The 14219-nt window shown below is 55.0% G+C and overlaps 1 protein-coding gene across 2 annotated transcripts in view; it reads right to left on the bottom strand.

The window, feature by feature from the left end:
* WTIP (WT1 interacting protein) overlaps positions 1 to 8387 on the bottom strand; it is a 57033-nt gene extending 48646 nt beyond the window's left edge. For both annotated transcript variants that reach the window (XM_053270473.1, XM_053270474.1), the window contains exon 1: positions 6660 to 8387. In XM_053270473.1, the coding sequence (XP_053126448.1) occupies positions 6660 to 7848 (1189 nt within the window). In that variant the 5' untranslated portion in view covers positions 7849 to 8387. The remainder of the gene's footprint in view (positions 1 to 6659) is intronic.
* Between the last annotated feature and the right edge of the window lie 5832 nt (positions 8388 to 14219).

The raw sequence follows: 14219 nt of genomic DNA, 5'->3' as shown, positions 1-14219 counted from the left end.
CCATGAAGTTATCCAAACCCCTCTTAAAGCCACCCAGGTTGTTGGCTGTCACCACATCTTGTGGCATAAAACTGCACAAGTTGATTGTGCGTTATGTGAGAAAGTACCTCCGTTGGTTGGTCCTAAATTTCCTGGCAATCAGTTTCATGGGATTGACTGTCTCCCATTCAGATGCAACCAGGGTGGACCCTGCTTACCTAAGGGGACAAGTTATGCTTGCTACCACAAGACCAGCTCTCCTCTCCTCTAATAAAGGAGTGGATATAGACTTCATTCCTTTGGCATCACACATATTGCTGCCAGAGATGTTTAAGCTGATTTCTACTACCTGTATCTGTTTTGGAAGACCACAATGGCAGTTTCATGAAGAGGTCTTCTCTTGCACAGTAAAGCCAACATTTTCCTCCCTACAAACTGGAATGCGAGGCGACAAGATTAAAACCATCCCAGCAATTTCCTCCCTCGGGAAAGGGAGGGTCATCGGAGTCAAGATACTCTGGGTCTCTCTCTTCCAGCAACGGCATGAATGCAAAAAGCTTCCCACGATACACAGAGCATAGGAACATAGGACGCTGCCTTATACTGAATCAGACCATTGATCCATCTTCCCAGAGCATCCTCACCCCCTGAGCGGAATATCTTAACAGTGCTCACACAGGTAGTCTCCCATCCAAATGCAAACCATGGTGAGCCCTGCTTAGCAAAGGGAACCATTCATGCTTGCTGCCAAAAGACCAGCTTTCCTCCCAGCACTCCCAGAAGTCATTCAAGTCCAAACCTGGCCAGGGCTTCCCACGTTGGCTCTAACACACAAGAAAAACTTGCAGGAGCACCTGCCTGTCATAAATGGGCCGCAGTCCATGAATGATCCCTTAATTACGGAAAGGTATAAGGAAAGTGATGAAGATGGTCTTCAGTGCACAATCTGAGGCACTCCTAAATTTCCATAGCCAATCAAAAAGAAAAGAGCAGTGATCCACGATAACATGAGAAGATGCCAGAGAGTAAAATGCTCCGACATGGTAGACCAAAGCTCTTCCCCAGCGGCTGACAATTGAAAGGGGGTGTCTCCAAACCCCCTTCCTTCAGCTGCAAGCACCACATTCAGCTTGCAGTGGGAGCTCCGTCCTTATCTTTAAATGTATTTAAAGACATTGATTTTACTGAGCGTTATTCCTGTGGTGTATGCCGCTTTGTGGGAGCCTGGTTCTGAAAGGTGGATTACGCATGTCTAATATAAGAGAGGCCCAACAATTTACCACAACCAAAAAGCCCAAACATCTATTCTATTTTGCTTCTGACTAAGGGTTTCTAAGGGGGTCAACCAGAATGTTGTTTTTTGTTGTTGAAAAGCTGTATATACATCATCATCAGGAGAGGAAAGCTGGTCTTGTGGTAGCAAGCACGACTGGTCCCCTTAGCGAAGCAGGGTCCTCCCTGGTTGCATATGAATGGGAGACTAGAAGTGTGAGCACTGTCAGAGATTCCCCTTAGGGGATGGAGCTGCTCTTGGAAAAGCAGAAGGCTCCAAGTTCCCTCCCTGGCAGCATTTCTAAGACAGGGCTGAGATTCCTACCTGCAACCTTGGAGAAGCCACTGCCAGTCTGTGAAGACAATACTGAGCTAGAAAGACCAATGGTCTGACTCAGTACATGGCAGCTTCCTATCTTCCTATGTGCTGATCAAGAGGTCTACGGCCTCTGCATATCCCAGCTAACAACCAGGGACACACCCATTCTGCATGGATTTGTCTCGCCCTTTTTAAAGCCACCTAAGTCCTGTGGCTGTGAATTCCATTTGCTAATTAGGCTTTGTGGAAAGAACGACTTACTTCCTTTTGTCTCCCTCCTCCCCAGCTGGGCAACACTGAAGGTGGAGGAGTTCACACCTGGCTGCTCTGGTCTGTGTCCCTTTAGTCACAAGTGTGGCCATGCAGAGCAGTAAGATGAGGCATATAGTTCGCTGATGCTCTTCAGATGTCTTGAGCCAACACGGTGTAGTGCTGGACTAGGACCGGGGAGAGCCGAGTTCAAATCCCCATTCAGCCATGAGACTTGCTGGGTGACTCTGGGCCAGTCACTTCTCTCTCAGCCTAACCTACTTCACAGGGTTGTTGTGAGGAGAAACCCAAGTATGTAGTACACCGCTCTGGGCTCCTTGGAGGAAGAACAGGACTTATTTTTTTAATGTAAATCCTGCACACCATCCACAGCACACCTGGAAGTTTTTCACCCAGGGCTTTAAAAACCCTTTAATTTGCATCTCTTCCAGAATGGAGGGGCTGCGTTCACATATCAGCCAGATTTACCCCAAAGTCCCTGTAAGTATCAGGGAGCAGTTCACACACAATTCACGTTTTTCACAGCACATTAGAGCGCAGCCTGGTTTATATCCGGGGTTAAAAAAAAATCCACTATTTGCGTCAGTTTTTTGGGACAACTTTGAGTTCACAGTAAAGCCTCCCAGTAAAGCCTGCTACGTGGAAAAGTCCTGAGCAAATGCACAACGGAGGCAGGAATGTTGAACATAGGGAGCTGCCTTCTACTGAGTCAGACCATTAGTCCATCTAAGCCAGTACTACCGACACTGACTGGCAGCTGCTTCTCAGGGTTCTGGAGAAGGGCTTTTCCCAGCCCTGCTTGAAGATGCCAGGGATTGAACCAGGGACTCTCTGAATGCAAAGCAGACACTCTCCCACAGAGCTATGGATGGTCACCATGCTCTGAAGGTGTGCTTGAAACTGCTGCCCGTTTCTCAGGCACCCTACAGGATGCACTCTAGTACAAACTAGGAACATTGGAAGCTGCCATATACTGAGTCAGGCCATAGGTGCATCTAGCTCAGTATTGTCTACCCAGACTGGTAACGGCTTCTCCAAGGTGGCAGGCAGGAATCTCTCTCAGCCCTCTCTTGGAGATGCTGCCAGGGAGGGAACCGGGAACCTTCAGCTCTTCCCAGAGCGGCTCCATCCCCTGAGGGGATATCTTGCAGTGCTGACACTTCTAGTCTCCCATTCACATACAACCAGGGTGGACCCTGCTTAGCTAAGGGGACAAGTCATGCTCGCTCCCACCAGAACAGCTCTCCTCTCTGGATTCTACACACTGAGAACATAAGAACTCCTCCAGCAGATTGGAACCAAAGATCCAAACAACACTGCACAGAGCTTCTGGGAAACTTGCTCCTCGCCACCAGGCATTCAGAGGAATACAGCCCCTGCATATGGAGGTTCTGTGTAACTGTAGCAGCTGATAGCCGATGACAGAGCTGCCTGCCAGATACGAAGCAAACTAAGTGTAAATACTTGACTGGCCGCAAGGAAAGAGCTTTTTCCGCCCAGGCCCGCGTTATTTCTGGCGGAGGGACCTTGCGTGACTCTTCATGTCGGACAAGCTCGGGCAGCTCTGTCTTGCCAGGAGCCGTGAGGGTGGGAGAGGTTTCGCTCCTTCCGCTGTGCAGCAGCTCATCCAGCCTGCCTTCATGCTCAGCGGCCGGCCTCAGTCCGTCTGCCCTTTCATAAAGAGAGCCATTTCTCAAACTCTGCTGTGAACCCTTTTGCCATTTTGTGAAAATGCAAAAGGTTCTCATTTGAAAGTGGGACAGGCACCTTTGGCTCCAAAAGAGCACTGGGGTGGGGGGTTGTGCAAGAACCAAGATCATTCGGGGGGGGCAGCCCCGAGGCAGACTCCTCAGCTTGGACTTTCGGCACTTAGGTGGAGAGGTCCAAGCGACGCGCCCCGTTAATCCACAGGAGGCTCCGCCTGCCAGGAAGTCCTCTTGAGAAAGCCCCAATGAACTTGCACAATATCTCCGCAGTAGATGACGCCCCATGGGGAAGACACCTCTGCTGCGCTCCATAGTGCTCGAAATCCAGCTCCACAATCCCACCTTGCTGCAAGGTACAGCCACCGGCCTGGTCCAACTTACTCTAGGGCAGAGCGGTGGCAATGTGGGGCAATCAAAAGAAGAGGGTTCTGTCCTGGGGCTCTACTGCCAGAGTGCCCACATGAGCACAAACCTGGGTTCCAGAAATGTGTGGTTCAAGATGAATTCCCTCTGCCAGCCACACCGGGAGAGCCAGGAGGAGGAGAGAGCTGTGCACAGGAGCCACGGTGGCTGCAGAAGGGCCTGGAGATCTGTCTGGGTAGAGGCCTTTGGGGTTCTCTTTCTGGCAGCAGCGGCAGCAGCCAGAACCATTTCTATGGTTATCACAGCCTTGCAAAAATAAAAAATAAAAAGCCACAAATGTCCCTAGTCCACAAGATTTCTAGTCTGCTTGCACACACATGCCCAAGCGAGTGAGTTCATAACAGCCCGAGAGGAGGGGAAAGATCCAGCTCCCTTCCAGGTTGCAAAAGCCCCCCTCCCTGGTCGCCTAGAGACACTTTTGATTCACCAGAGGCAACCAGGCAAACGGCTATTTACAAGCTCGGCTCATCACTTAGACGGCACTTGTAGGGTCCTTCTAGGCTAAGGAGCTTTCTGCAGGAGCTTCAAGGAACTACCATAAGAACTGCCCAAGTGAGTCATTCCCGGGCACCCATCCGAAGCAGCTCTGCTCCTGTGGTAGTTCTTCCCGCTTCTCTCCATCTGCACAGGGATGGATGTCGCTCGGGTCTTCTTCCATTGCAGTCCTTCTCTCAGTCATCACCCCGAAGGTACTTTCTGTGTGCACGTGTAAAAAGCCAGGGCATTCTATTTTTCGTTTGTTGTTGCTGCTGCACAACAGTGCCCTTCTGGTACACTGAACTCCCGGAGACATAGCAACATATAGGAAGCGGCCTTCTACTGAGTCAGACCCTTGGTCCATCTAGCTCAGTATCGTCCACACTGACTGGCAGCAGCTCCTCCAAGGAGTCTCTCTCAGCCCGATCCGGAGATGCTTCCAAGGAGTGAACCTGGGACCTTCTGCATGCAAGCAAGTGGATGCTCAACCACTCTGCTACGGCCTCATCCCCCACAGGGGATCTCTTACAGCGCTCACATGTCGTCACCCATACAAATGCCAACCAAGGCAGGCCCTGCTTAGCAAAGGTGGCAGTTCATGCTCTCCACCACAAGACACCCCCTGCCTGCATTTCCATGGGCTCTTCCTCTGCACTGAAGTTCCAGAGACACACACCCCACAGTCTTCAGTATCCTAAGTTTTTGATACATTGGTGCTCATAAGCGGTATCCTCCGTTTCCTCCTCCACATATCCACTATGTCACAGTAAGGGCTGAAATTATCACAGATTTGGGAGATGCGTTTTTTCTCATCAAGATAAAAGCACAGATATGGCGTTGTATCAGTGTTGCATTAAATTGGTGTAATGAAAGAACACTCAAATAAGAATTGTCTGCTGGTCGATTTCAACAGAGATGGTCAATTTCATCCCCCCTCCCCAAAAAGGATACCAAACATCACTTAAAGCAGCTAATAGGAAGATAGGAAGTTGCCATATACTGAGTCAGACCATTAATCTATCTAGCTCAGTATTTTCTACAGAGACTGGCAGCGGCTTCTCCAAGGTTGCAGGCAGGAGTCTTGGCTGTCGGCTCCATCCCCTGGGGGGAATATCTTACACATCAAGTCTCCCATTCATCTGCAACCAGGTCGGGCCCTGCTTAGCAAAGAGGGCAAGTTAGGCTTGCTACCACCAGACCAGCTCTCTTCTCCGTGGATAATTAATCCACTGGTCAATTTCACCTCAAGTTGCCTAAGTGAACCTGTGAATTTCAGTTGCACTGATCAATTTGGGGGTTTCCCCAAATTCTGTCTCCCAGACAAAATGGGAATGAAATTTCGCCAGGCAGGGCCGGACTCCCATTCCCACTTTGGGTGGTGTATCTGAGCACATTGTCCTTTTCTAACCAATAACCAATTTACTTACCAATTTTCTAACTAATAACCAAATTTCCAACCAAATTTCGAAGTATAGGGCTACTGTCAGAAGCCCTATTCAGACATTACGTTGTACAAGTGTACACACGTCTATCCACACTTACAGGTTTTTGTGTGAATGACTGAACTTGTGTTGCTTTTTAAAGTAAAACCGGGTACAGGGCCCTCAAATGCAGGATACAGTAACCTGCAGAACCTGGGCTCAGCATAAATGTGAATAACTGTGCCTTTGTTCTGATGCTACACTCATCGTATCTGTGTTCAGTTTAGCTGTCTGAAGAAGACTAGTGCTCCGTAAGCCTGCAAAACCAGAGAACCAGCCTTAGACAAGCACAACACGAAAATCCTGCACTCATTAAGTCACTAGTCACCACAAAACAGGACCACACTCAAGGGGAATCGGTAGACTAAAGAGGGCCCACAGGCGTGGGGCCCGGGGGTGGGGGCATCCCCACAAGGACCCCCCCCCAGACCTTCAGCCCCCTCCCAGACCGCCACGCCTTCTCTGCTCACACCCTCACTCAACCCGGTCAGCAGCAGAGCTTCTCTCTGGTTATTTTTTCACACACAGCCCGTCCCGTCAATGCAAAAGTTGTGCGGAGTTTCTTGCGGATTGGAGCACGGACAGGGACCAGACCTTTCGCAAGGGGGGAAGGATTGCCCAGACCGCCAGCTCCACTCACTGCCCCCCCCCGCACTGGCAATGAACCAGGGGCTGTAGAAGGACCGGTCATTGGGATAACGGCTTTTAGGGGTCGGGGGGGGGAACACTCACCGAAATACTCTTTTTTCCGGTGCATCTCCAGCTCCTTCTCCAGCTCCGCGGTGAGCGCCTCCAGCCTCTTCTCCGCCTGGCTGGGCCCGCTCTCCCTGGACGGCGTCACCTGGAAAGGGATCCGGAATTTGGCGGCGGGGCCGTAGGGCATGGAGGCGGCCTCGGGCCCCAGGGCCGCCGGAGACGGGCCGTGCAGCAGCAGCAGCAGCGCCCCCGGGTAGCCATCGGCCGCCGGCTCGAGCCCCAGCGGGCCGTCCTCGGGAAGCATCGACGCCCGCGGCGAGGGCAGCTGCAGCTCCGGGTAGGCACCCATCGAGCCTCGGGAGCTGCGCGAGCTGCGCGAGCTGTGGCTGGAGATGCTGGAGCGGGGGCTGACCAGGGCCGCGCTGCCCCCCGACGGCGACGCGCCTGCTGCCCCCGTCGCCGACCCGTGGCGGGCCCCCGCCGCCGCCTCCAGCTCGCCGGTGCCGGAGGACGAGGAGCGCGGGCTGATGTGCCGCTGGTCGTAGCCCATGCTGATGCCGCTGGTGCGGTTGCTGCTCGGCTTGCTGCTGCTGCCGCCCCCGCCGCCGCCGCCGCCGCCGTCGGAAGAGCTGGTGAGGCTGGCGCGCGGGCTGGAGTGCTTGCTGGTGTCGCTGGCCGTGCTGGCGTAACTGGAGCGCGGGCTCAGCGCCTCGACCGGCCCGGTCACCAGGCTGCCCCGCGGGCTGGCCAGGGCACCCCCTCCTGCTCCTGTCGCCATCGACGGCGGGAACCTGCTGCTCGCCTCCGGGCCGTAGCACGTCGAGGCCCGCGGGCTGGCCCCGCCGCCTTTGCCGCGCGGGTAGCCCTCGGCCGAGTAGCGCTTGTAGCAAGGGAGCGCCACCTCGGAGCGCGGGCATGGCCCGTCCTCGTAGCAGCCGCCGCCGTTGAGCGAGCGCAGCAGCGGAAGGCTCGCCGGGTTCCCTTCGCCCGCCGTCGACTGGGGCGGCTGCAGCAGCGGCGGCGGGTAGGGCGGCGGAGGGCCCAGCGCGCAGCCACCGCCGCCGCCGCCGTTCAGCTGCTTCTTGGCTCGCCCATCCAGCTCCGGCTGCTGCCCCGACGGCTGCGGCAGCGGCTCTCGCCTCCGCCGGCCCAGCCCTTCCTCGTAGAGCGCCAGCTCTGCCATCAGCTTGCTGGCTTTGGCCAAGCCCTCCTCGTACTTCTCCATGCCGCCGCCGGTGTCGCCCGTCCAGCAGCGTCGGGGAAGCCGCAATCGCCTCCTCCTGCTGCTGCTGCTGCTGCCGCCGCCGGGCCGGCTCCTTCTCCTCCCGCGGCGGCGGCGGCGGCGGCGGCTGCTCTTCCTTCTCTGCCCCGCGGGCCCTGCGAGGAGCGAGCAGGCGGCGCCTCCTGCTGCTGCTGCCGCTGCCACGGTCACCTCGGAGACATCCCGCCCGCAGGGGCTGGCCTCGCAGCAGCGCACCGGCGGGGCGGGGAGGGGGCGCGCCGGGAAAGCGGCCCCGTCGCCGCGGCCAGTCTTTGGTACGCGGCTGGGGCAGCCGATGGCGCGCTGCGCGGAGGAATTTGCGCTTCCCGGCCTGCCGGCCGGCCCGCCCCCTCGCTCGGCACTCCGCCGCTCCGCGGGGCGCCCTCGGCCCCCTCCTCCGCCCGGGCGGCGCTGTGGCCCGGCTCCAGCTGCAAGCTGCCGCTCCGCCAAGGCGAGGGGCGAGGATCTCCCCGAGGCGGGCAGCAGCAGCGCCAAGGCCGCTCGCGCCTCCCTCCCTCCAGCCAGCAGCCTCCTTTGTGCGGGCCGGGAGGGACTCTTTTGTGTGGGGCAGGAATGCGAGCAGCAGCAGCAGCGGGAGGAGGAGGAGGAGGAAGGAGACGGGGCGCTGCGTCCCTCTGGAATGCGGTTCAAGCTGAAGCCAAACAATGACTTGAACCAAGTCAGCCGCGGCGGCGGGCGGGGGGAGAGGGAGCTGCCCGCCGCTGCCCCCCCTCCGCCCCCCCCCCCGCGCTTCATGTGACTTTGCTCCTGCGCCTCTTTGCTGCTTCCAGCGCCCAGCAGACGGCGCGGGTGGGGGTCCTCTCTGGGGGGCTGGCTGAGGAGGGGACTGCAGCAGCAGCAGCAGCAGCTGGGGGGGCGACCCTTTGCGCTGCGCGCGCCCCCCGCCTCCTGGATGCTCCCCCCCGTGCTCGGGTCTGCGCCGGGCAGGGCGTTTGCCCACAGGCGGGTCCCATCCGGCCAGGGTCCCTGCCTTGCCCAGCCACCAGCCAGCCCAGCAGCAGCGCTGGCCAGAGCCCCTCCTGGGAAGACTTGAGCGCCTGCCCCGCCGCGGCGGCTGGCTGCCCCCTAAGAGAGAGCGCCCCCTCCCGCTCCTCCTGGACTCTGCTCCAGTCTTGGGCTGCCCTGTCCAGCAGCTTCTCGGGGGGGGGGGGGTCGCCTCCAGCATGCACCTCGCAGGGGCTGCTGCTGCTGCTGCTGGCGCCCCCGAAGGCGGCTGGTGCTGCCGAGCGAAGCGCGCGCCGTCTCCATATCCTGCCCGCTGCTGGGTCTCCCTTCCTGGGACTTGGGGTCTGCGCGCCCCCTGCTCGGTGGGTGGGTTGCCTTGATAGCCGCCCCTTGCTCTGCTCTGGTGGACCTCAAGGCATGAGGAGCTCTGGCCCTGCTGAGCATCAGCAGGGTGACTCCGGCATCTTCATGCACCCGCAACCTGCCCCTCATTTAGCCCCTCTAGGCCAGGGGTCCCACATATGCTGCTGGGTTGCAACTCCTCTCGCCCCCCTGCCCCCAGCTGTTGTGGTGGGGGATTATGGGAGTTGTAGTCCAACAACATCTGGGGAAGCCCAGTCAAAACCAGTGCAACTCAAGCTGCCGTTGAAGTGCTGGATCTTAACAGGGGGGCAGGCTGGCTGCAGTGGCCAGAACCTCAGGGGTATACTCGTGAGTCAAATGGGCCGTAACCCAAATTTTGGCTTTAAAAAAGCCAAATCTGGCAACAGAGGCAACTGAGTTCCCCCCCCAGCACCTTAGGCCCCCACACAAAGGCCTCAGGGGCATGCAGAGGCTGTTGCCCAACTTGCAGTCCAACAGGCCTTATGCATCTGTGCATGCACAAATCATTTGATATTTCCATTCCTGACTGTCTGTGCATACTTGCTGTGTCTACTGGAAGCCTCCTTTGAACCTTGTTTGGTTCTAGCGTTATGAGAGAGGGAGACAAATTTCTATCCACCTTCTCCACACCATGCATGATTTTATAGACCTCTATCATGTCTCCCTTCAGTCATCCTTTTTCCTAAACTAAAAAGCCCCCAGTGCTGTAGCCTTGTCTGCTGAGGAAGGTGCTCCAGGCCCCTGACCATCTTGGTTGCCCTCTTCTGCACCTTTCACAGTTCCACAACGTGCCCTTTCTGAGGCATGGTGACCTATACACAATACTCCAGATGTGGCTGCGCCATAGTTTTGTATAAGGGCATTATAGTGTTAGCAGTTTTGATTTTCAATCCCCTTCCTAATTATTCCAAGCAGGGAATTTGCCTTTTTCACTGCTGCCACAAACTGAGTTGATACTTTCAATGAGCTGTCACTAACAGCTCAGACCCCATCCGCGTATATGTGAAGTTGGAGTTTTTTGTCCTAACATGCATCACTTTACACTTGCTAGCATTGAGACACATCTGCCATTTTGTCACCCACTCCTCCCATTTGCAGAGATCCTTTTGGAACTCCTCACAATCTTGTGTGGATTTCACTACCCTAAATTGTTTGGGTCTGCAAAGTTGGCCATTTGCAGCTTACCCAGCTTCGAGATCATTTATGAACAAGTTAAAGAGCCCCAGTCCCAGGATTGATCCCTGGGGGACCCCATGTCTTTCTTCTCTCCACCTACAGAATTGTCCATTTATTCCTCCCATCTGTTTCCTCTCCTTCAACCAGTTACCAGTCCACACATGAGCCTGTCCCCTTGTCCCGTGACCTTGCAGAGTTGCTGCCAGCTGGAGCAGACAGAAGGGGACTGAAAGGACCCATGGTCTGACTTGATGTGTAGGAGGCTGGCTACTTCTCTATGGTGAGGGTGGCGTGCCCTCAAATCCAAGTCATAATTTAAGGTCTAGTGTACATTATGTTAAGTAGACATTATTGTAGTTCCGCATACGTTATTCTCTCTGCTAACCATAGAGGGAGAGAAGGGGCTGCAGGACACCAAAGCCCTGCTTGTCATGAAGGAGAGAGATGAAACCATGCAGAGCAACAAATTCCAGCCCCCTGACCATGGCACATCCTGGGCTGCCAGTCTCCACACACCTTTTCAGGTGTGTCTCCCATCCTAGAAGGGCTAGAAATGTTTTTAACCTAAGTGGAGTTTGGAATTCTGAAGATACTCAATTCTCTACTGACTACCATATTCGTATTGCTGTGGCTGTCCTTTAATCTATGGACTTCTCTGCCACTCGATATGGTCATGGCCACTGGCTTGGGCGGCTTTAAGAGGCGCTGAGACAATTCATGGAGACATAGTCTGCGACTAAGATAGGCTGAGACAGGCCCATCAATGGCTACTAGTCTGGCGGCTACAGGCCAGCTCCAGCCTCAGAGGCAAGAGGCCTCTCAATACCAGTTGCAGGGGAGCAACAGCAGGAAAGAGGGCCTGCCCTCAGTTCTTGCATTTGGGCTTCCCAGAGGCATCTGGTGGGCCACTGCGAGAAACGCGATGCCGGACTAGATGGGCCTTCTTGGCCCTGATCCAGCAGAGCTGTTCTTGTTCAGTTACCTAATGAAGTGATACCATACAAAATAAAATGAAATTGAAAACCAGCAGGTAGTGGTGACGTGGCAGCGTGGCCTAGTGGGTCAGGCTCCTCCCCATTGGATCCTGTTGGCCTGCAAAGGCCCTTGCAGAGAACAAGGTGTGAATCCCACCATCTCTGCATCCGTCGTCTCCACCTGGCTCTTTTCTTCCCGCAAACCCTCACAGCAGAGAAGCATCTTCTTCCAGAGAATCTGCTCTCCGGAGAACTTCCACTCATCTCCAGGGCACCAGTTCCCAATGCCAAGCTCTCAGCCTTGTTAGCCCAATTTAAACCTGATGTTGAAACACAGAGAGAGAGGACAGAGCCTTGAGTGACTGACAGGCTGCAGGTTCGCTTGGAGGGCTGGGGGGGGTCGGGTATGGTCCTCAGACGGGAGGCCAAGTGTGTTCAGGGGTCTGTACAATGTAGCTGCTTGCTTGTCATAAGAAATGAAAGAGGAAGGATACCTCCTGGACACATTGTTATGACGTCACAGAACAGTTCTGTTCAGAGAAATGTCCAGTGATCATCACTAAAGAAATATTCAAATTAGATGGCTGGGTCCAGGGTAAACTCTAATGAAGTCAAATAATGTCAACACCTGCAAAGTTAGTTTGTTTTAAAGTATTTTTGTTTTTGTTTTTTACACTTATATCCAGCTCTTCCTCCGAGGAGCTCAGAGAGGTGTACATTGTTATTTGTATCCTCACAACAACCCTGTGAGGTAGGTTAGGCTAAGAGATACATGACTGGCCCAGAGTCACCCAGTGAGTTTCATGGTTGAGTGGGGATTCGAACTTGGGTCTTCCCTTAAGTCCTGAAAGGCCTCCACTCCTTGGAATCTTCCACTCACACTCTAAGATGCTGCTGTTGGATCCTGGAGCGGTCAGCAAGAATGTCCCTCAGCCACATCCAGCCTCTGTCCTCCTCCTCCTCCTCCTCCTCTTCACTCCCCACTACACAACAAACTCCTGTTAAATGCACAGCATTTGCAATGGGCTGGAGAGTTGGGCAACCCCAGCAAATGCAGGAGAACCCAAGGGGTGAGCCGTTTCTAGCCAAGGGCCCACGGGCTCTAATATTGCCTCCTTCCTTCGTGGAGGATGGGGGGGGGGTTCACTTGGGGAGGAGCATTTCCAAGTCTGGGCCCCTCCTCCTTTCACATCAATATGGCCCTAATAATTGCTGTGCCAAGCTCAATATGAGGCCATTTAAGAAAATACGTATTCATTACAATCACCTGGGCAAGCAGGGAGGGAGGGCCCTGTCTATCTGGCAGTGTCGTGTGTGTGCATGCACATGCAATGCCTCTCTTTACATTCTGCACAGAAATCTCTATTTCCAAGCATTTTGTTTCGCGAGGGATTCCTCCACTGACTGTGGGTTTAAAAAAAAACCTTTTTGTTTTTGTAAGTGTACAGCCAGAGGGGATTTCCTCTCTTCTCTTCTATATCAGATCTTGCTCCAGCAATGCAGAGCAGGACATTGCCGCGAAATGAAGCCGCCTATGGATTCTGTGATTGATCTAGAATCTTATGGCGTGTGTCTTCTGGCATCCATTGTCGAGAGGCTGTGTGTGGTGCAGCCGACTTGACATTTCAAGCTTCTGTGCAACTAGGAACAGAGGACGCTGCCATATACTGAGTCAGACCATTGCTCTATCTAGCTCAGGATTGACTTCACGGACTGGCAGCAGCTTCTCCAGTGTTGCAGGTGGGAATCTCTCTCAGCCCTATCTTGGAGATGCTGCCAGGGAGGGAACGTGGAACCTAGATGCTCTTCCCAGAGCGGCTCCATCCCCTGAGGGGAATATCTGGCAGTGCTGTTCACACTTCTAGTCTCCCTTTCATATGCAACCAGGGCGGACCCTGCTTAGCTTAAGGGGACAAGTCATGCTTGCTCCCACCAGACCAGCTCTCCTCTCCCTGCAGCCGGGTTCCCTCCCTCCTTTGGGTCCCCAGATGCTGCTGGACGGCAGCTCCCATCAGCTGAAGGCTGGGGGTCTGCTGTGTGTGTGTGTGTTTTAAATCCATGCTGCTGCCCACCAGCCCAACCCTGCGCGCTCCACAGACGGAAGAGTGCTCCCACTCACCTGGCACTGGCCCTCTCTCTGTCCCCTCCTCCTCTTCCTCCTCCTCCTGCTCCATTCGGGATTCCACCCGGAAAGCCCGGGTGTCTTCGTGATGTGAGAGGGAAGGGAGAATGGAGCCGCCGCCCGTGGAAGTGGTTTGCCCAGTGCTGGAAGGGTGAGGCTTTATTCCGTGCTCAGAAGCCAGAGGGTGCGGATGGTCTCCTTCTTCCTCTGCTCAGGGAGAAAGGCCAGGCAGGTGGCACCAGGGAGGCCAGAACCTCCGAGCAGCAGCACCTCGCCCACGGCTGGGCTTCCAGCACTTCCATCCCATCAAAGTCTCCCCACACACTCCCCACACTGCCAGAGCAGCCCCGGAAGAGCAGCAGTGGCCGGCGGATCACTCTTCGGCCACAGAAGGGGAGAGCCCCGCCCAGCCCTACTTCAAGGATTCCTCATTCCTAGGTAAAAAATGTGGGCTGCTATTCATACGGGTTGGTTTTTCTTTCCTCACATTTATACAATGTGACTCTAGGCACCCTGTGCTTCATTCACAAAGTTGCATGGCGTTTTGGAACAAGAATTTGGACTTGCTGTGAAGTTTCCTTTTGGCCAGCAGGCAAGAGAGCAGGCAGCAAAGGGTTAGGAACACAGGCAGCTGCCCTACACTGAGTCAGGCCCTTGGTCCATCTAGCTCAGGATTGTCTACCCAGACTGGCAGCAGCTCCTCCAAGGTTGCA

Source organism: Hemicordylus capensis, chromosome 9 (genome assembly GCF_027244095.1).
Source record: "Hemicordylus capensis ecotype Gifberg chromosome 9, rHemCap1.1.pri, whole genome shotgun sequence".
Lineage (NCBI taxonomy): Eukaryota > Metazoa > Chordata > Lepidosauria > Squamata > Cordylidae > Hemicordylus > Hemicordylus capensis.
Note: the sequence above shows the minus strand (reverse complement) of the source record. Positions and strands in the feature narration are given on the sequence as shown.